At 36.0% G+C, this 23,478-nt stretch overlaps 1 protein-coding gene across 1 annotated transcript in view; it reads left to right on the forward strand.

Annotated features, from left to right (window-relative positions):
• The window catches only part of MYBPC1 (myosin binding protein C1), a gene marked incomplete at both ends in the record, with an annotated part of 81,547 nt that overhangs the window by 9,223 nt on the left and 48,846 nt on the right, over positions 1 to 23,478 (forward strand). The window contains 4 exons of the mRNA XM_084304608.1: positions 13,289 to 13,321; positions 16,142 to 16,183; positions 21,807 to 21,842; positions 23,201 to 23,236. Of these exons, the coding sequence (XP_084160734.1) occupies positions 13,289 to 13,321; positions 16,142 to 16,183; positions 21,807 to 21,842; positions 23,201 to 23,236 (147 nt within the window). The remainder of the gene's footprint in view (positions 1 to 13,288; positions 13,322 to 16,141; positions 16,184 to 21,806; positions 21,843 to 23,200; positions 23,237 to 23,478) is intronic.

Consider the following 23,478-nt stretch of genomic DNA (forward strand, 5'->3'; position numbering starts at 1 on the left):
CTGAAATAAAACATTTCAAGCCATTTGCACATCTGAACATACATGACCTTGCATTTCTGTCCCTTTCCAAGAGGTTTATTAGTTTACAGTACAACTAAAGAATTACTGTTCCTAGCAAAAATTTCAGAAAACTTTTAAACCTCGGTGATGTGGAAAATGTATATAGCTAGAGATATCTAGGAACAGACACACAAGAAATGCCATGCAGATGGAGTAAATCACTAATAGCTTCTGGGTCTCGTGCTGTGATATTCACATAGATGCAGATATACATATACACACCATAGCACACTTGGTACCATCTGTTTTTATAAGAACTTAGTATCTAGGCCAAAAACCTTATTTTAGACCCAAAGAAAAGCTGCAATACCAATGGAGGCTGTGGCTGCCACTCCTCCACAGATGCAGACTTCAGTGAAGGCACAGAGGGTCAGATGCCTGATGACATTTTTTCCATGGCATTCCCTCCAGCCTTACTAATCTTTCATCTAAGCTTTCCTTAGCCCTATTTTTAAAGGGGAAATCTGACCTCTGTCCTCTGCCCCTTTTTCTTTGCCCTTGTTTTGCATTTCCATGTTTTGCAGTGAGGGCTTTTTCTCTTACTCACAAGAAAAAGCTTTTTTAGCTGGACAGAAAGTATATTCAGTAAGCTGTGACTGTTATTCACAGCAACATCTCAAATGCATTCTGCTGTGATGCCCTGTAAAAAGTTTTCTTTTATATATAACTGACATTTTGATCAGACCCTTCGCAGTTGTTCTGCAAACATCCTCTAATATAAGCTAAGAAAGTGGATGGAAATACCCTCTTTTTCATCTTGAAAGAAGAGAGAAATAAATTCAACTCTGATGGTTACCTGAAGACGACTTAAATTATTTTTTCAGTGAAAGCTTTCAGTGAAAGTAAAATTCTCACAGTTTTCTGATATTTTATTTTCACTACTTCAGAATGAGATTGAGAGGTAGAAAAATTAACTGTATTAATACAGAGTGATGTACGTAACTTAGCATGCCTAACAATCACAAAGGGGCATATATGAATGTCATGCATATAAATATTGGAGCGTGATGCACCAAGGATTTGCCTAGTGCCACATATCCACAACACCATAGATCCCCTAAATGTTTACCTGCAGAAAAAGACCTTTGTCCATCCACATGTGCAAAATACTCTCAAATGTTTTACAGTACAGTGCTTAATTCCAAACATCTGAGCCACAATAAATATCCATATGCAGTCATACTTACAAAACAAAAACAAAAAACAAAAGCAAACCTGAGAGACAGAGAGAGGAAGAGAGAGAACTCCCAAGGTCAATACACAGAAATGCCATTAACTAAGTTTCTGCTTTTTAAGGTAAATTCTGATTCTTATAGTGTTTGGCATCAGCAACACTGCAACACTGATACAAACATTTCCTGAATTACCGGTTAATTTTTTTTTGAAATCCTCTTCTCCAGATTTAGTTGCAAATCATCTTTCGATGCCATGTAGTGGAACAATGGCACTCACAAAAAACAGCAACCCATAGATTTCATAGCCCACGAACATCAGTTACCCTTAGTAAACTAAGAAAGTGGATGCTACTACCCACTTTTTCATCCTGAATGAAGAAAGAGAAATGAATTCAACTGAAAAGCTACAAATGTTGGCTTTTTTTTTTTCTTTATCACAAGCCTGATGAATAAAATTTAGTATTGTTAGCATCACAAGATATATGTAATGGATTAGTGCTATTTGAAATGATCTCTAATCACCTACATGCCTGATGGCCTTGGGACACAGTTCCTTGTTACAGAACTTGTAAGACATTGTCTCTTAATAGGAGTTTCAATACTAAAGTACAGATGGCAGGAAACTGTTCTTATCTGAAGGAAGTCTGAGAAGACTCTTCCTTCTTGAAAAGATCACAGAGTATCAGATTATCTGTCACCCACTGTCAAATAGACTCGAAGCGAATGCTTTTCTTATTTGGTATTTGGACACACTGTTGACACTGTAGTACTTATTACTTTGACAAAGAGCTGATAACAAGCTGAGAAATTCACTCCTGAGGGAATCCCAACATTTTCACCTTGTTTTTAGCCATGAACCTTAAAGAAATGTTGATCCTTTAAAAAACTACAAAATGGGAATACCAGCAGATTTTAATTTTAAATTGTTGATGTTTCATTCTGAAATTTGATTAAAATGACACCTGTCAGCACATCTCAATAGTTTCCTTGTAATTTGCTGAAATATGTTACATGATTCATATCACCCCAGTCCTATGCTGATGTTCTCATTTCCCCATAACAGTCGAGTGGAATGGTTACCCACTGGCAGGCACATACTCTCATAACTTTCAGAACCAACCTGGTAAAAGTGCACATTAGATATAGTCCTTACTGTGACTCAATCTACTTATAGAGAGCATCAGGTCCACAATGTAACTCCCATAAAATAAAAGTGTGAATGATTTCCTTGATTCAGAATGAAATATTTCAGGATATCTTAGCAAGAAAGATGTTGACGTTTAGATCAAGAAAGAGTGAAGACATTTTACAAATTATGAAAAGAGTTCCTAATCTGGTTTGGAAATTATCTCATGATCTGAAAGGAAGTTCTCGTGGTTAAGTACCCATCTTTTAGAAAGGCTGGAAGGAAAACCCAGGGAACTACAGGCCTGTCAGTTTGACTTCAATGCCAGGGAAGGTTATGGAGCAGATTAGGTTGAGTGTCATCACACAGTACATAGAGGACAACCAGGTGATCAGGCCTAGTCAGCAGGATTTTATGAAAGACAGGTCCTGTTTGACTAACCAGATCTTCTATGACAAGGTAACCCATTCAGAGGATGAGGGAAAGGCTCTGGGCGTTGTCTACCTAGATTTTAGTAAAGCTTTTGACAGTTTTCCACAGCCTTCTTCTGGAGAAACTGGCTGCTCACAGTTTGGATGGGTGTATGCATCACTGGGTAAAAAACTGGGTGGGTGGCCAGGCCCAAAGAGTTGTGGTGATTGGCGTTACATCCAGCTGGAGGCCAGTCACTACAGGTGTCCTCCAGGACTCAGGATTGGGATCAGTTCTCTTCAATCTTTATCAGTAATCTGGACAATGGGATCAAATGCACCCTCAGTAAGCTTACAGATGACACCAAATTGGATGGGAACATTGATTTGCTTAAGGGTAGCAAGGCTCTGCATGGGGGGATTGGATGGACTGGACCGATGGGCTGAGGCCAACTGTATGAGCTTCAACAACGCAAAGTGCCGGGTCCTTCAGCTGGGGCACAACAACCTCATGCAATGCTACAGGCTGAGGGAAGAGTGGCTGGAAAGCTGCCTGGTTGAAAGAGACCTGGGGGTATTGGTCAATAGCTGGCAGAACATGAGCCACCAGTGTGCTCAGGTGGCCAAGAAGGCCAACAGCATCCTGGCTTGTATCAGAAATAGTGTGGCCAGCAGAACCAGTGAGGTGATTGTCCCTCTGTGCTCAGCTGTGGTGAGGCCGCACCTCGAGTGCTGTGTTCAGCTTTGGGCCCCTCACTACCAGAAGGACATCAAGGTGCTTGACAGTGTCCACAGAAGGGCAATGAAGCTGGTGAAGGGTCTGAGGAACAAGTCTTACAAGAAGCGTCTGAGGGAACTGCGGTTGTTTAGCCTAGATAAAAGAAGGACCAGGAGACATTATCACTCTCTACAACTACCTCAAAGGAGGTTGTAGCAAGGTGGGGTGTAGCAACAAGTGATAGGACAAGAAGAAATGGCCTCAAACTGTGCCAAGGTGGATATTAGAAAAAAAAAATCACTGAAAGGACTGTGAAGCATTGGAAAAAGCTGCCTGGGGAAGTGGTTGAGTCACCATCCCTGGAGGTGTTCAAAACATATGTAGATGTGGTACTTAGGGACATAGCATAGTGGTAGACTTGGCTGTGTTAGGTTGATGGTTGATGATCTTAGAGATCTTTTCCAACCTAAATGATTCTCTGATTCTACAATCTTTTGAAATAATTGCCCTGTCAATTTTATTTCTGAATTTTATCCTATAACTGGAAGTGCAATTGTCATTGAAAATATATTGTTAAATTTGGATAATAAATTAATGTAGTTCCTGAGCAGCACTTCATTTTCTGAAGTATTTAATCCAATAACCTTTAGTCTACTTTATCATGTTTTGCTGCTTTCAGAGAGGAAGTTAGCACAGCTCCATGTACTGCTGTCATTGGTGTCATATTGTGGTGCCTTTTGCTTTCACTTTTCCCCATGGCATCTCTGAACTAAGTGAAAGTCTTTGCTTTCACATTATATATATATATATATATATATATATATATATAATCAAACTATTGCAGCAAAAGATGTTTTTCTCAGTTTCATATCTATCTATTGTTATATTTCTTTCACATGGTCAAACTTTTCTGATGAGTGACTTAATTGCTTTTAGTAAATACATAACAAGGATGAATTAGATTTGGGATATTTAAAGCAGAATTTCACTTGGCTGGGCTAGGAGTCATTTTGAAAGCTTGATTTCTTATTAGCATCTGAAACCGGAAATAAGTTATAAGTATAAGCAACTTATTACATAGAAAATATTTTGCAACATTTCATGAATTTAAAGAAATCGAAGCTGTGCTGTGTTCATACATTTTGTGTCTATGCAGAAAAGTCTCCCAAATATTGGAGATAACAAAATCTGTCTTTCCACAGATTTGTGTAGTTGATTCTGCAAATACTAAAACGTGGATTATTAAATTTTGGCGTATGAGCCAAATTACTATTTTTTAACGTGGAGACAAGAATCAGACCTGCTCTGTCTCCTCCTTGTTCTCTGGAAAACACAGCCATACCTGGGGCTGGGATCCCACAGACAGTGATGCTGGACATACGCAATGTTGTTAGCCAGCAGCGCCACTTATGGGTCACTAGCAAATACAATACAGACCATCAGGTTTAGGAGCAATGCGGATCAGTTTACAGGCCTTAATGGGACCTTTTTAACATACACTACAAAAAAGGCAGTGTGAATACTCATGAACTATAGGATAGTGGGGGTGATTCTGTAGAGTTTGCAGTGCACTTACAGCCCCTTCTTAAAATAGAGTAAGACAAAAATCTGTGCGAACTGTTGAGACTTAGAGCTCCAGGCTTTCAGGTATGAAACTGGAGCGGTATCTCTCAGAGATTGGGAAGCTCAAATCAGGTACTTCAGGGCTCTATTATTGTTGCTCTTACAAAGTAAAAACAGGAGATTTACTGCTATCCTTTAGACATAGACTGTTTAACTGGAGCCAGAAGCATTAAATAAATCAACATTAAAGAACCAATCAGATCATCAAGAATAGGTAGGTGATGAATATAAGAGTTTCTGGAGTATGGAATCATTTTGAACTTATGTTAAATTACTGATATATAAACTGAAATGGTGTCAAAATATAGAAAAGTTTGAGAGCCTTTGTCATGGAGCATGTCCTTTGCTACATTTAGTAGAAAGAAGCTGACTGGGTTCCACAGTTTTCACTACAAAAATATTGTGACAAAAATATCAGCTAAGAATTTTTTTCAGTGACCTTTGGGATTGTATAAACCACATTTTATTACAAGTTTTGCAATTAGAGTTCAAAATGAAATGTTTTTATTTCCAACCTTGAAAGTAAAACCTACCATGGCAAGACATGGAATAAAAGATCAATCAGTATAGTCACAGACCCAGGCCTGCAGAATTTTTCAATGGCTTTGCAGGTACAGCTGTTCTGACAAACCCTTCCCTTAAAGGTACAGGCATGATGGCAAACTGAATTACCTTATCAGCATAACTAAGTCACTTTGGTAAATACTTTAACACGTCTTAGCAAAGTTCTTTTGCTGTATAGATAGTGTAACCAGCAAAGGTTTGCCCAGAAGATTTTTCAGGACAGATAGCATCACAACAAAATTCAGTTTTGGAAGTTAAAAAACAGGACTTTGTTTTTAATGACGGAATAAATTAGAAAACTGCTCAATGGGGAAAAAAAAAATCAAAACCATACATGGCCCTCAAATTGTAGTCTACTTCCAGTCTGTGATCTGTGAGGTACAACCATGAATACTATTTTTTTTTTCTCTCTCTTAGTTGCACAAGTGCTCAGCAGTCTTTTTTTTTTTTTTTTTTTTTTTTTTTTTTTATTAACAGATTCATCTATTTTAAACACTGTCAACTCTGGGCAGCTGTCTAATTCCCAGTTACTGTACATATGCAACTTTAAACTTGCCAAGGAAGTCTTGCACCATCTGATGAGGGTGCTGACTTCTGATGGCTACCTCCCTCCTACCAGAGATGAGATACGTGTTTTATTGTTGTTGATGTTATTTCTTTTTTCTTTTGTTTTGGTTTGTTTGTTTTGAATGCATGGGTGATGTAGTCCTTTACTAGATAGCCTACTTGCACAAACTTAGAAGAGTACAGTTATGCAAACATATATTTTATTAAATAAACTGTTGAAGGTCACGGTTACAGTGTTCTTTAGTGATTGATCAAAGCAAAGTTATATAATGAAAGCAAAGTTCTCATAAGAAATGAGAAAGTTGTGAAAGCTCACATAAGATCAGATTTGTTTTAGTAAGACCATCACAGAAGAATGGGAACTGCAGGGAAAACAAACATGACCCAAGTGATGGTTGTTTTATCAATGGCAATGAAGGCAAGTAAACCACAGCTCCTCAAGTGAATCTATAACCTGTTGCTTTGGTGTCTGCTCCACAGAATTCAATATTATTGGCCATTTCATTCCAACTGTTCACCCAGTTTTTCAGTTCTTCTTAATCAGGGAACATTCTGCCTTCAATATATGATAGTTTGAACTGAACCCATGGACCCTAAAATCAAGTATACGGACATTTCTTGAAACAGAAGTATTGTATGTGGGGACAAATTATTATTCTTTATTTTGCCTTTTTTTACTCCCCACAAGCTGAAACTCTTTAGGAATGGTTTTGAATTTTAATCATATATAAACTTAAATCTAAAACTAAATACTAAGTTTATTTCTCCTCCATTCTCTACCTGAAGATGCATCAGTGGATTATGAAATTTTTAATTGCTGGAATATACAAATAATTTCAGCTTCAGTGAACATGCTGACTTGTTCATTTTTTTTTTTTTGCAGATAGCATTTAACCCAAGGTTACTGCTTTTATATCTAACCAGAAACAGTTACAGAGAGCCAAAACAGACAGCCCCATCTGCCTACATCATCATTACTACTGGTAATGGCAAACAGAAATATCTTAATAAATTTTATCAGTCAGATTCCATCATATTGTTGGTTACAATAATAGTAAGGTAGGCAAGGCATGAGAGCACCATTGTTTTTTAACTTTACCCTTTTAGACTGAAGTTTAGACTAAAGTCCAAACCATTTTTGCTCCTAGGACCTAGGACTGAAATGTGGTTGGAATGTTTTCTGTAGCTTTATTTTAAAAGTAACATAGAAAATGCCCATGGGAATTCTAAAAAATAAGGTAATGATTTCAGCTGCGATTATAGTTTACTGCTTCCATTCAGATTGGGAACTGTCTATAGAATTTATATGCAAGTAACATTATTTCTCTGTGGATAATTCAGATTCATGAGGCAGAGGGAAGACCCTGTCTGTACGATTGTGTTTCTGTTTTGCAAACTGCTAACTATTCTACTCTTTATTGATAAGAATAGATGTTTACTTCAAGTTAAGTCCAACTGAATGTAATAGGAGCACTTTTATTGATCAGAAATTATTTTAGATCAAGCCATCTGTCTCCCAGCTCATTTAATCTGTGGTCTCCTAAGACTACTGTTTACCAATGAAATGCTCATAATGCTCCATTAATGCCTATGGTTTTGTTGAGCAAGATTCTGTTTTCCAAAAGATGAGACTATGGCTTTCAATCACATCACTCATGACCCTGTGACTCTCTACTGGCCTGGGTGAAGTGACTTACAGATAATGGTCAAATCATTTGGAGTTATTTATCTTCTCCAGAGTTTTGTGGTTTTTTTTTTTTGTTTTGTTTTGTTTTTTTTTGTTTGTTTGTTTGTTTTTCCAGGAAAGTAAGCAGTAGTGAAAACATGTATCTTTCCTACTTTTCTCTGTTGATCGTCTGGACATGAGGTTTGTCTAGCAACTGTTCCACATCCTTGGTCCTTCCCTGCCCACCAATTTTGGTAGAGCACTTTCTGCCCCCAGAGAAAGCAATGTGCCACAAACGCAGTTCTAGTGTTTTTTAGGGTCTGCACACAGAGAAGAATCCCTACATACAACAACTGCATAAGGGTTGCAGGGAGCCATGTTCTGTCCCCAAACTAGTATTTTGTCTATTTTTGTTTGACGAGCAGAGTCAGCACTTTAGGAATGCCTACGTAATAGTTATATTTGTACGATCCCTTGAAGCTATGTCCACAAGCTTAATCCACCTACTTAAATTTGACACAAGTTGACAGTCCTTTGTGACAAAAAGCATTAAGTGATTATCCTCGTGCTCTTTGACTTATGAAAGTCACTTTAATATGCTGCTGTTGCACAGACAGATATCATACCTGTATCCATGGTGGTGCAGCTATAGTCCTGGTTTCCCTTTCAGGTAAATGGGAGTAAGCCCTCTGGTCAGACTGGGTGAGATCCTGAATCCTTTGGCTGTTCCGACCAGAGTCTTTGCTGGGTTATAACCAATCTACATTTAACTGCAGGAAGAAATAAATGCAGGAGACTTTCCTCCTCCCTCTTATGAATGTTCCAGCCCAGGAATAGTGAAACACTATCTTTAGACTTTGTGCAAGCCCTTATTTAATGCTCAAGGTCATTTTCTTCACCTAAGGGGTGAGGTATATGTCGGGGGGGTTGGAGGGTATTCATTACTCTTTTTTTTTCAAAACCATTGAGCATTCTTCTTAAGGCTACCCAAAACAAACCTTGTCATGAGCACAGAGTCACAAGATCAGAAGGGTCATACAGCCAGACCTCTTTCCCAGTATGCTGGAGATAACCTGCAGCTCTCAAATGGTCTGAACTGCAAGACTTGGGATACTTTGACTCCAGCGCAGTAGTAAAGTAGGACCTGGGAACTGTTTTAGAACTGTCAGCATGCCTCATTATGTTTACACTCCAATGTGAAAAGTAATATATATGATGTCAGGGAGTTTCTATGCTTGTTGCTGTCACAGAAGCCAGTGGAAGTGGGAATTTAGAGACTTTGAAAACTGGCCACTACACATAAGCACCCTGTCAATTCCCTGCCAAAGCATCTTGTGGTTATTGCAGGTCGGATGTCAGTGCAGCCAGACCTAAAATGGAATTGAAGTTTTAAATAATGATAGTCCCAATTTAACATGGCTCTTAAGCATTTCCATAACTTTAGCACGAGTAGCTCATGGAACTTTTAAAAACAGTTATGTGTATGTATAGCAAGAGACTTTAAGTCTTATTTTGTCTGAAAAATTGAAGATGGTAAAAGTGGGACAGTGATGGAAAATAGTTGGTAATGGGTCAAATTGCATCTTCTGCTGATTTTCAAGGGTATATGTATGCGTGTGTAATTATAAATCATACATAAAAATCTCTTGGCTCTAAGTGCTCATATCCTATGTCAAACTGGATCCTGAATGCATCTCATGACATGGATGAGACATGAAAGAATTTCTGGAGATGCTTTCCTAAGTGACAGTTGTGTTTTCATTTTATTTGCTAACTACACTTCTTAATAGGTTATTTTTTCTTAACAGTCACATAGAATGTACTGATAATTCCTTTTCTTGTTGTAGACATATATAGTCATCTGCTTTACAAGTTTCAAGTCCAACAAATAAATCAAGATCTGTGTTTAGCATGACACAACTCACTGAAATGCAAGATTCTTGGCTTCTTAAATAAAGAAGTGCATAGAAGAAACCATAATTTCTTGTCTTAGGAGCTGCAAGACAGAAATTAGCTTTAGTTGCTTACTAGAAGACCAAGTTCACATTATGATATCAGCTCAGTTGTTTATCGGACCTTCAATGGGTTCTTTTCCCCGTAGCTCAAGAGGCTTGATCCAACCCAGTGAAGAACAGTGCTTCTCCTAAGGGGCAACACTTTCTCTACCATCAGCCCCCTGACAATGCGTTGACAGAGCACCATATTAGGCAACAGGGCTGTTGAGAATGGCATTTGGGAACTCCAGTCAGCATGCCTCCTAGGGAAAGACCACAACAGTAAGCTGTTGGTTGAGTGCACGGAGCCCTTTCCTAGCTGACAAGCCTGTTGCAGAGGTCAGCCAGAGAGGGCTATCATTCTCTGGGGAAGTGGAAACTACTCAGTGCTATTAATGTTTTTTTCCTGGCTGTCCTCAGGAATAGAACTGTAAGCCAAGCATGACCATGAAAGGGGTCGCACATGGCCAAAAGATTATGCTGAAGTATCTCCCACGTCTTTGCCACTTCCAATGCCTGGAACCATCTCCCTTCCTTTTTTGCCTCCCATTCCAAACTTCAGGTCTCTATCCTCAGCTCAGTTTTTGCTTCAATTTTCCTAGCAATAGCCTGAAAAACCTTGAACTGTGGTTTCAGAAAGAAACCACTGTCTTCCTGGACTGGCTTCAGCCATCTTCCCATGACAGAACTGCAGAATAGTTGAGGCTGGAAAGGACTTCTGGAGAGGGTCTAGTCCAACCTACCTGCTCAGAACAGGGTCAAGTAGAGCATGTTGCCCATAACATTGCTCAGGTTTTGAGTACCTCCTCAAAGACATATGTCTGCATATGTGAGATTAAGTTTGGACTATAGTAGTGGTTTAAGTCTGGCCTGTAGGTTTTGGACAACACTTGTGCCTACTGCTAGGTAAGCCAGGACTGCAAAGATGTGTGATTTCTGACCAATGCCACTGTATGATAGGATTTTTTGCATATTTGTAAAAATGTAGAGGGGTCATAACATCAAGTTTTTGTCACAAAGGTTGACTATATTATATCACTGCAAAGCACTGCTTTGTGGAACAGCCATATGGAAACATTGAGTCTATAGTACACTGATAGGTTTACACTGGCAAAAATGTTTCTAGGAGGAACATGCATTTATTTATACAGTAAACTAAAGATAGTGACTATGTCTAGTTCACTGTGTTGAGTTGATTGCTGCCTTTAATTATAACTAGATGTTAAGTGTGATTTTTCTGAAGGCAAGATAAAATCTACAAAATAAGACCTGTGACTTATCTGGGTTTGAACAGAATACAAAGTCATGCCTATTTTCTCCTGAAACAACATTCACACTTGCTAAACTACTCTCATTATCTGTTAATAATTAGTAGCAACCCAAATGGGCAATCTTTTATAAAAATCATTAATAAATGAAACTATTTGAGTGAAACCAAATAAGAATGCACTTACTTTGAGGATATAGCAGACCATGAAATAACTTTAAAAATGAAAGGAAAACTCAAGGGAAGTCCCTCAAAAAACTCATAACCCTGCCATCTGAGACTGGACAGTGCTTAGATCAGTGAGCCGGGGAGAATTTTCTAATTCAATGGTAGTAAGAATACTCCCTGTTTCTAGCAATCAAATTTCCAAAAGATAAGTATAATTCCCATTAATTTCCAATATTTTCTGCTATTACTTTTTCATACAAGAAAAAGACTTCCATACCACAGAGATGAGATTCTAGTCGTAGTGAGCACAGTCAGAAATTTAATGATAATGAAGGGGTGATGTTCCAAAAAGTATTTTTTCTTATGGTAATTTTCATACTGTCCTTGGCCACAAAGAAAAACTTACTATGTTAGTATGTTAGTAGGTAGAGCAGTAAGACAAATTGCTATAAAGGCAAGTTTTTTTGTTTTGTTTTGTTTTGTTTTGTTTTGTTTTTTCCCCTAATGAGACTTTGTGTCTGCTGGACTTTAATATACATTTTCCTTTTTATCCCATGATAGGTGTCGTGACCAGGCTTACAGCACTGAGCCCTTTCCCTCTAGTCTGTTTGGACCCTCTATAACAATTTGTTACAGTATTTGTGTATGTGACTGGAAGTTCCTAAAGCATATCACTTTCACACACAGCTTAAAATTATCTTTGCACTAAAAGCATTTCTCCCTTTTAAGTATTACATGAATTTGTTAAGAATGAAAAGTATGTTTTCTTTATATTTAGACCTGTGTGCAAAGGAACAGCCTTACCAGCATTTCTGTGTGACAGAAATGGAAACTTTATTTCCTGAACATGAGCTGAGATGGGGTCCCAGAGGTTAATGCCCATAACATGACAAAAGCTAGTATCAGCCTTCTATTGTTACACTTGAGGATTTCAGCCTTCTAAATCTTTGCTTGTTGCAAGTAGTTGAGCTGTAAGTCAATAGACTATCTCCAATAAATATTGCATTTTCAACCAGTCTAGAGTTCTTATGCTTTTATAGGTTGACAATAAGCTTCTTTTAACTGTTTAAAAATTAAGCTTTATACAGTTAATTTGTTCTTGTTTTCAGATCAGAGCACATGACATCCCAAAGGATAACACTAGAATAGGATAGAAAGCCTAGCTTCTGTATTATACAAATGAAAAGGGAACTGATTTAGATCAAAACAAACAAACAAACAAACAAACAAAAAACATGAGTAAAAAAAAAAAAAAAAGATAAAAGATAAAAAAAGAAACTAACTAACTGTAGGTTCTACACAGAGCAGCTGGACTGATATTTTTTACTTTCTGCTTGCCCTGAACACTGAACTCTAGATCTGGTGTTGTGGTGAAAATGAGGCCTCTAGGTTCTCTGTACACGATCCTTCTCAATTAATGTATCCATTACACTTCACGATTAAAGACCTATCAGATACTATCCCAGTTGATGGAAAATTGCTCAAACATTAAGGTATCATCTGACAAAAGTGTATCAGTTATGATGTTGGCTTAGTAAGTTGTAGATTTAAGTACAGGCTCAGAACCAATTGCCTGTAACAAATCAAACCCAAACTTGAAATTCAACTTGCATTCCATGATATTGCAGAGCTGTCCTAAAGCAAAACTGACTAAACGTACTAGGGTTCACCTATGGAAATTATTATGGAAATATGCATGTAAATAAGTATTATATATCTCTGGATTGAACAAGTTCAATTCCCTCTTTTCAAAGAATATAAGCTTTAGACTTCTGACCTTGTCATTGTAAAGATGCCAAGTATCGCCTGTGTGAAAGCCAACAAAATCTGAGAACTGCAATGAAATGATTTAACCAAACTGTGTACAAATTCAACAAGTATACACCAAATATACGAAAACTATTTGCTTTTCTTGAAGCTCAATAGCTGTCTTCTTTCTTCATTTTTCAGAGACTGAAACTGAAAATGCACCACCACCTCCAGGTTAGTGTAAAAAGTGCTAATTGGTGCTGTAATACTAACAAGAGAATTGCATGAGATTAGATACTGCATAGACATACCATGTTTTGTGTTTGTTGTCCTTTTGGAAGTAAGGAGCCAGTAAGAATGGCAAGGAAGCCTGCCCAAATATTTGTGTTGACTTTTCAGATTCAGTTTTGCTTTGAGAGAGACCTGATATTTGCATAATGATTTCAGGGTACAGGAAAATGATGACTGCTTAAATTCTGTAGCTAAATTATGCAGTCTTCTTTGATGCCGAACAACATCTAATTACCTAAATATTCCTTTCCATTTCCCATTGAAGGTACAAGGTAAGCAAAGATGACAGAATCAAGCACTGGATTCATCTCACCTAATATTAGCCATCTGAAAACATTGCTCCACCTGTAAGCAGTGGAGCAGATCCTGGGATGTATCTGCTCATCTAATGAACGTTTCCTGGATAATGTATCTAAAACATCACTGGTTGTCTGTGTTTAGGCTACTAACCCAAGGAGTCCAGATGTCTAGATTTTAGTGGGTGAACACCTTTGAGGAAGCCAAAGTTAGGTGAGATGAAACTCATGCACAGGACTACGGTTTCAGGTAAAGCTGAAGCTCTGTGCAAAGCTGCTACCTTCTCTTTAGTGGGAGATGAAAAGTTATGCAAACCTTTGTCTCATGGATTTGATTTGCATTGAGAAATTTGTACTATATTCTCAGATGTTGGTTTATATATATATATATATATATATATATATATATATATAATAAATATATGTGTTACAGTTGTCTAATTTAACCATTTGGTGAGTTTTATTCTCTGTGTAGCTACCTGAGCAGCCATACCAAACACAAAAAATAAATTTCCAGTTCACATGTTAAACCTGCATGTACTTGCATCTTGCAAATTGTCATTTTTTAAGGCTGATTCAATACACTCTTGTTTAAATGATACACTCTTTCACTAAGAAATAGTAAAGTCTGAAGGCAAAAGTATTATTTGCCACAAGGAGTTTCATGTTTAAATAACCCTCTAATATTTTCATGCTAGTTTGAGCTCTTTCATATTGCATATATTTAAAATGAAAATTAATATTTCAGTCATGATGGTTACACTTTTTTAAATTATTTTTTTCTTATTTTATCTCAACAGTAAGATCTTTACAGTTGGTACTCCAAAATATTCACACTGGTGTTCTAAGTAGATACACTTTGTACTTGAATTCATGTTCTTCATCAACCTTAACCTTTAAGTAAGACTGAAATGGCAGGCAGGTTTCTATAGCCAGAAAGAAATATGATTTTTGAAGCATTATTTGAAAATTTCTACCAATCCTGTCCAATAAATAACATCTTCTTCCTTTCTTTATAATTACACAGGATTAAATATGAAAACATTTCTATAACTACCTTCCTTTTCCCAACACCTTTACTTACAATCTTCTGTAAAACAAGTAGGGTGTCAGTAAGCCTTTATGGTTAAGCACAAACCAAATTTTGGGGAAGCCATTGTAAGAACTCCTTCTAGATCTCAATGTCAAGCTATCAGGCTGTTATACTCAGTCAAGAATAAGATTTTCAAATAGGATTTAAACATCACCTTCCAAAATAGTGAATTCTCCTAAACCCAGCTATTAGTGGGAAAGTAGCAAACCTCCCATTAAAAAGGAACAAGTTTGACCATCTGTCCAAGACAGACAATATTCCAGACAACTGGAGCTTTGAAATTCCTAACAACCAGAAGCAGCTAAGGATCTGTCACACCTACAGAATATGGCCTTGTCTTCCACATTTCAAGTTTTATTTTTGTAGTTACAAAAGTTATGCACATGTGAGCAAGAAATTAGGAATAATATCCACTGGATCTCTCAAATTTTTCCTCCATGACACAAAAGTTATCTTAGCTTCACCTTGAGGGTATTATTCCATTGACCTTCACCCAAACTCAAGTTATACCAAGTACTTGACAGGTAAGTTCACCACACAAAGTCATTTTTCACAGTAAATAGAGTATTGAGTGTGTATTCCTTGAAGTCAGTACAATTCATATGACTTGACAAGCTCCTATGGAAAATGCCCTTGTATGCAAATAGAATGACATAAAACCCAGAAGAATAGGAATCATAATAGGAATCCAATAATGAAATGAAGAAAACTTAGAAAATTTGATTTTGTTCAATCTATAGTTCAAGTTTTCTCACATATACTGTGTTAGAGTTATTTCACATACACTTCATTGGAGTACATGAGAAGTTATCAACTATTCTGATCACAAAAACCTCAAATCAAACAGTCTAGGTAAGATGAAAATGATAATGAAGAAGACAATGAGAAATAATCGAGAACACTCAATAAACTCTCTCTGTATACTGTCTTAAGGATAAACCACTTAGGGAACGGAATTCTGGATACCGTTAAAATATTTGGAAGTATCTCATGTATGATCCAAGCCCATTCATACTAACAATGTTATCTAATTCTTTTCAAAGGCTTTTGTAAATAACCCCAAGAACAAAAAACTAACAACTATTTACAAACAACAGTATGTAGCTTCCACTGAACACCTTTTTTTTTTTTTTTTTTTTTTTTATAACTCATTCAAAACATAGAAAATGCGCTGGTATGCATGCATCTACATGTATAACAAATGCTTTATGGAATTACATTTGTAAGTGATATATACATGTATATTAATAATTCTTTAACCACAGTTATTCAATACTAGTGAACCTACAATATTGATATATATTTTTAATGCTGTGTAAGTTTTTCTTTTTACTTTAAGATCCTCTCAAAAATATACTTGTACTTCCTACACAGAACAAAAAACACCACAGGAAGGTGGAACTGAAAAGGGTAAAGGTGAGTTCAAAAATATATTTCAAAAATGTGCAGTAAAGAGAACATTCCTAAATGCTGTTCTGATGCTGCATTGCTTGATTAGAAGCTGGATTCAGGATTTTGGTGCCAAATTTTAGAAGTGTGATGTGAAGCTTCCAATATCCTTCTGCATGACTTACGCAGTACAAGCAAATTTAGATACTTATGAGTATCTTCAAAAGTTCCTTGAACAAGACAGACACTTTTTAGCAACAGTAACTATACAGACCGTTCTTCTTAATAGATCAAATTTCAAGTGATTTGCATGAGCAGAAAGCCATCTTTAAGTGAACATGAATGCTGGCACTGACCAAGCTTGCTTAAACTCAGATACTACACACATTGGTAGCTTTTAAATAGTGGGGAAAATCTATAATTCTAAGCTGTTTCTATTCTATCACAGAAACTTTATATTGCATATTCTACCTTCCAGCTCATTCCTCTTTCCTTCCCCATTGGGAGCACAGTTGCTGAGGTCATTAGAAGTTCTGAAAAAAAGTCTTTGAGGACTGTCTACTGTGAATAAATACATCACTGTTCCATTACCAATGCGTGTAAAATCTGTTCCATTTTCAATGCGTATTTTGTATTGCTGAGATTAGACTTCAGCTCTGTTGGAAGTTCTTCCAATTAAGAAGACACATGTTGAGGGAACTGGGTCAAATTCCACTCCTTTTTGTACTTCCCGCTAAAGTAGAATTCAAACAGCTCATCAGCTTATTTTGAAAAGAATAATCTTTTTAATTTTCCATTCTGACAATAGGTTAAACCAGAACAAAATATACTTATAACTGATGCTTGCTTTTATTTGGCACGGTTTTGCTTTTTCATGGCAAATCAAGAAATGGCTTGCTTGAAAATATGTTCTGCCTTTTGGTCTCCTAGACAAAATTTTGCCTTTTAGACACACTGGATTCACACACTTATAATTGCAGATTTATTTAACAAAGGCATGCATGGCCATTTTTCTCAGCAAAATCAAAATGCACCGAGAATACGTGACTCAAATACTCTTTAGAATATAAAATTGCTGAACCAAGCTTCAGTGCATGTTATTTTGCTAGCTATCTTTGCATTGAGCAATTATTTTGACAAACAACATTTTGTGTGAGTAATCAAATCTGTCATCTTGGTAATGCAAACATAATTCAGGAATAATTTGCATGCCTAATGATAGGAACAAAGATGAAGTTCTTGCCTTGGGCTATTTTAGCAGTTAGTTCTGCTTGGTTTAATCTTGACACGAGAGAAATGTTTGTTCCTGAAGTTAACATGTACGGTGTTCTCTCTACTGTTCACAAGCCTACATTTTAATGAACTAAAAAGAAAACATGGTAGGTATCACATCAAATACTTCCGTTATATTTTTATACACAATTATACCATTTCTGTTTTGAATTTACAGAAGAACACAGGTATTTCCTAAAGGCAAAAATTCTTTATTGTTGCTTACCCTATCTAGGAGGATTTTGCAGGCCAAAAATTGTTTGAGATTTCACTGTGGGAGGTGTTTCGAGTTTCAATTCACAGTGATGGCAGCCACCTCAGTAAGAATTCCAGTGAAAATCTGAATACATGTACCTATATGTAGAAAAAATGACCTTCTGTCATGCTCCAGTGGAACTGTCAACTTTGCAAAGCAATGTATATGTCAATGCCACACACTCAGCATTTTCAGCAGTATTTGTCTTTTTTTTTTATGACACAAATATATTTGTTGAACAGTATAATGACATTGTTCCTATCAGCTACTGTTCTGTTGCAGTGTCACCAACAAAGAAAAAGTAAATTTTCTGAGAGTAATTCCTTCATGTTTGATTGTCAAAAAAAAAAAATCTTTATAATGGTGATCACGATGCACAAATCAGGAAATGGTTTCATTTCTCCCATTTGTCCAAAATCAACAAGGAAATGAAGGCAGAAACAGCCAGAGGTCAGCTTTGTATAAGCTACTTATAAAACCACGTCTGTAGTTTCAGAAATAACAGATTTAGGTACTTCTCCAAATGAGGAATGAAATAGAAAAAAATCATATCTGAGTTCTACAGTGATCCTAAGATACCTGGGTGCTAGCAGTTGTGACTACTGTGTTGATAATTTACAAAAAAATGTATGTAGGAATCTGGGATGGCCTCTTTGGTGCAGTCAGACAATGCCTGAACCTGGTGTCTAGGAAAGAAAGCTTGGTCCATAATTATAGAGCATGGGGTCCAAAATTTTCCCCTCATTTCTAAGATGACATTAGCTGCAGAAGTTAGGAGATGAAGTATACCTATCTGTGTGTCTGTTTTACTGTTCTATTTCTTTTTAGTAGTTATTGTCTGTGTGAAATTAAATATTTATGTCCCTTTATGTTCACTGTAAAGTTAAGAAATGAAGGACTGTATGATAAACTCTTTGTTACCTTGTCATTGTGTTGCTATAACATCAGTACTTCACAGCAGTAATTTATTTGTGTGTGTGTGTACAATAATAATTTCTTGTATTTCTAGTTTGAAAAACATCTGAATTTTGTGAAAAAAAAAAAAAACAGGATACACATGAGCATACCTTTTATCTCCAGATCAAAAAGTGACAGCAGAAATCCTGCCTAATTTACTATGTTATCCTGAACTCATTCATTTTACATTCTTCTGCTTTCGTTTTTAATTTCAGTATTATCTTACACATTGGCTATTGTTATAATTGTGTTTCTAATTGTTGGAATAAATGAACTTTAATATCAATTTGCTCATTCCTTTTTAGGTCCAATCAATCTATTCAGATTTACTTATCTCTTTTCTCTAGGTTACATCCAACCATCTACTAAAACATCTGCATGTTTCATTCTTGTATTTCTTCAGGTTTCACTTATCCATTCATGTCTCTACTAAAATTCCACTGCTGATGGAATTACTTTAGTTTCTGAAGGGATAAGTCCCATTGATGGGACTGGTGAATGCTCTTTGAAAATCAGATGGGTAACTAAAGGCAACTAAATTTCAAACTATTTGTCTTAGGAGTGTGCTCAAAAGTGTGCTCAATAATTCTAGCACAAACTAAAATGACAGAACCAGTTGGCTGAGTTACTCTCAAATTATTTATGTAGAGTGAAGACAGGGGTTTGCTCTTAGTGATGTTTATCTACTTCCTGTCTTAACTCTGAAGACTTACTCCAATGTGCAGTAGTACAAATAAAATAAATAAACAAACAAACAAATAAATAAATAAATGTTAAGGTGCTCTAAAGTCAACTGCAGCTGCAAAACAGTGTCTCTGCCCTGGCCAGAACTCCTGCTTACATATTCCTGCTGTACCTCTCATGCCAGCTCCCTTGGTCATCAGTGAGTGACACCAAGGGAACACTAAAGAAAGATCAAGTTCACCAGGTCTGTTCACCAATTAAATCGAGTTTGAGATGATGCTCAAGTGGAGGAAATTTCAAAATTCACATGTTCAGTTATGTGGGACCAGACTTTTGACATTGACACATGGCTTTCAAGTATTCTTTTAAAATAATAATAATAATAATAATAATAATAATAATAATAATAATAATAATAATAAAGTAAAATAATAGCATAGAATGATTTTGCCACTTCTGCAAAACATTAAATTTATCAACAATGTGACTGATGGCAGAATCTCAGCTTCCACTTTTGTGTAACAGATTTCAAATCAAGGGAAAGTAGGTCTAAAATTCTGCAGACACATTTGCAGTGGAATTACTTAGCCTTGCATTAATTTACTTGCTAGCACTATATGTTAAAAAATCTGACATGACTTTGTCATTACTTTGCTTTCACTGAAAATGAGTATCTTCAATGTCTGCTGATGTCAACGGAAGATTCAGGTGGTGAGAACTTTTCCACAATGTCTGCTTTTCCTTCCTTTCCTTTCCTTTCCTTTCCTTTCCTTTCCTTTCCTTTCCTTTCCTTTCCTTTCCTTTCCTTTCCTTTCCTTTCCTTTCCTTTCCTTTCCTTTCCTTTCCTTTCCTTTCCTTGCCTTGCCTTGCCTTGCCTTGCCTTGCCTTGCCTTGCCTTGCCTTGCCTTGCCTTGCCTTGCCTTGCCTTGCCTTTCCCTTTCCCTTTCCCTTTCCCTTTCCCTTTCCCTTTCCCTTTCCCTTTCCCTTTCCCTTTCCCTTTCCCTTTCTCTTTAAGAAAACACATTTATAAGATAACAAATTAATCCTTCATGTGCAAGGCTTCTATTGCAACTGACATCCTCTTCCCAAGGGAATTTTTAAAAGAAGTCTAATGAATCATTAAAAAGGAATGAGTAAAGTGTCAGGGATAAGCATATAAATTTTGCATAAATTCTGCATAAAAAAAATCTATCAAGCATAAAATTTAATACGACCAGAATTCTTTCAAATGCAATTAAATTTTATGTGTTTTTGCCATAGGTATTGCATATGTCCTTGAAAAAAATAAAGACAAGTTTAAAGATGACTTCAGAGTTAAAAGTTGATTCTGGAAACCCAAATCTGGAAAAATTCTAATTAAAAATGTGGGTTAATATTAATCTAGTTCAACTGTCTTTTCCTCCACTTTGAAATGTTCTCCAGCTTATTTTTTGTTACATTTTAAAAGACATATTGTTATCTTTGTTTTCCATATATATTAGATCCTAAATATGTCTAGTTTATTCCAGCCTTTCTACTAAACATGTCTTTTTTCTTTTTTCTTTTTTTTTTTTAATTATTTGACTTTTAAGACCTTTAATGTATTTTTATCAGAAACTGGTATCTCTGTGATTTCTTGTCAACATCCAAAATTCAAAGAGATTTAGGAGATTGTTATAAAATTAGTCTTTATTCTGGATTTCTGTTATTCATGATTACAATATTTCAGGTTTAATGTCATTTTCATGTCTCGTAGGCTTTTGATTTATATAAATACATATCTATCATTGTACTTATGAGCCTAAACAAATTTTAAATCCCTGGATTTCGATTGCTTCTAGTTATTTAATAACTGATGATTGTTAACATTCAGTGCTCTTAAAAGGAAAATCCATTGTGATGATCATAGTTCTGTCTCTATTTTAAGGCATTATCTTATAATATTGGGGGGGGGGAGGGAGGAACAAGTTGTTATTCCTTTCATTTTATATTAGTATTACAATAGGGAAATTATAAAGTATAAATACCGGGGACTATTTTTAACTGTTGCATATCTTGACTTAAATGTTGATGAATGCATATATGGTGCACATTTTAATTGCAGACATGGACACCAGAGAAATGGCATCTTCCTCAGAAGGTCAGATATGTGATTGACCTTGATTTCATTGTGGCTTTTTATGTATTTACTGTGGATTACATCTCTAACAAACAGAACCACTCAGCAGCTTCCATATAAACTCATGATTTAATAATAGATCACTGTTCACATCTCATTTTTCTTTTACTTGCTTGAAACATTAAGGTTTACCATTTCAGCTACTGAATTACGCAAAGCTTTCTTCATCAGTTTGAAGTTTCCATTGTGAGTGCTCCTGACTATTATGATTTTTCTCTTTCTTTTGCAGGTTTTACATTTTCACATAGTTGTTTTAAAGCAGATGGTCGCCTGTGCTTTGAGTTTCTTTACGCACTTTTTTTTATTTGTATTTCTTTTCACAGATGAAGATGACACTTCAGCTGGTACACCACCAGCAGGTTAGGACTGACTGTGATAGTGCTTTGTGTGTGTATGTATGTATGGATTTTTCTCATGAGTATTAATGAAGAAAGAGTCCAAACTTTTGGACTGAACTCAAAACACACTCATTAGAGAGTAAGATTTTCACGGTGCCCAAAATTAAATTAATCCGTGTTCTGAAGTACAGGACCTTCATACCAGACAAGTTTCTTTCTGGTCCTGTCTTGAGCTTTTTGTTAGAACTTTTGCCATTGGAAGGTAAAAATCAGTAAGCATCTCTGAAGGCAATTCCCCTTAGTCTGTTACTATTGACAAATACAGAATGCATTTCTAGGTTAATCTTGAGACCAAATTCCAGAATTAAAAATAAAATAGTTGCCTTATAATTTCAAAATAAATTTATCCACAGAATTGACAATCAGCTCTCCTAAGGCTGTATGTCTTACCTACAAGACTGGTAGTTTTAATTTACCACTCCAAGCCATCACTGCCAAGCTGGCAGATAAAATGCCTTGGGTAGTTGGCAGAAGAAAAGCAGCAGTACAGGGGTAATTCATAGTAGATGTGACATGGGCAACACTTCAGCATCATTTGCTTAAAGAAAAACAATGTTTTTTAAAGAGATTAGACTGAAAGAAACACAGATTTTGGACACTAAAAAGGCTTTGCAGCGTGTCAAATGAAAAACTTTAAGAAAAAACTTTCTTAAAAAAATAATAAAAAAATTAAAAAAGCTAGTTAAAACTTTTAATTAAAATATTTTGAATTATCTTCACTGCCTTAAATGATCACATTTTCTTTGTCCATTCCAAAAGACTTTGCATTATTAACCATGGGATGCATGCTATCTGGAAAGTCAGTAGCAGTACATTGATTTACACTGTCAGAGAACCTCACTGGTAAGAGCTAAAAATATAAATAATGTTTTAAATTACACAACCATGACATTTAATTTCAATTATTAATAATAAATTTTTAAACATAATAAATAAATAGACTATTTAAACAATTCAAAGTACTGTTCCCTCGGAAAAATATTGAAAAATATAAAAAAACCTCTAATCTAAAACCACCCAAATCATGAGGAAAGTATCAGCTTCATTGAAACCTTCTAAAAATGAACCACTAAAAATAAAATCTTGAATGGGAATTGAACTGAATTTAGGTTTTCTAGACAAAAGGGGAAAAGACTTCTGATTTTTTTTTCTAAGCTGTCCACTTCCTTTTTCTGGTGTTCAACCTCATGGGTACAGTCCTAAATATTTATTCTAATCTCCTTGCATGAAGAATCAATGTTCTTAAAATCCCAATGACCTGAGGTCAGTAAAACTGTAATCTCCGAGCTGGTGTCATCTAAATTGCTCTTCCCTTTCAGATGGGATGTCTAAGCCAGCGGAAAGAAAAGATTCAGGTGAGAACTCCTGAACAACATATTGAAACACTCCAAATTTTACATGATAAAATCATTATTAATGAGTTATTTATTAAAGATAGTACTTATTTTTAATTCCACTCTTTATACACATTAACTTTTCAAATGCTTTTAAATATCAGAGTCTTAAATAGGTTTCTAGCAGCTAAACTGAGAGAGAGAGAAGGCTTTGATGCACCAGACAGGACATGTATCAGTCTTTACACATACATACATACCTA

The sequence above is a fragment of the Netta rufina genome (genome assembly GCF_964035555.1).
Source record: "Netta rufina genome assembly, chromosome: 1".
Taxonomy (NCBI): Eukaryota; Metazoa; Chordata; class Aves; order Anseriformes; family Anatidae; genus Netta; species Netta rufina.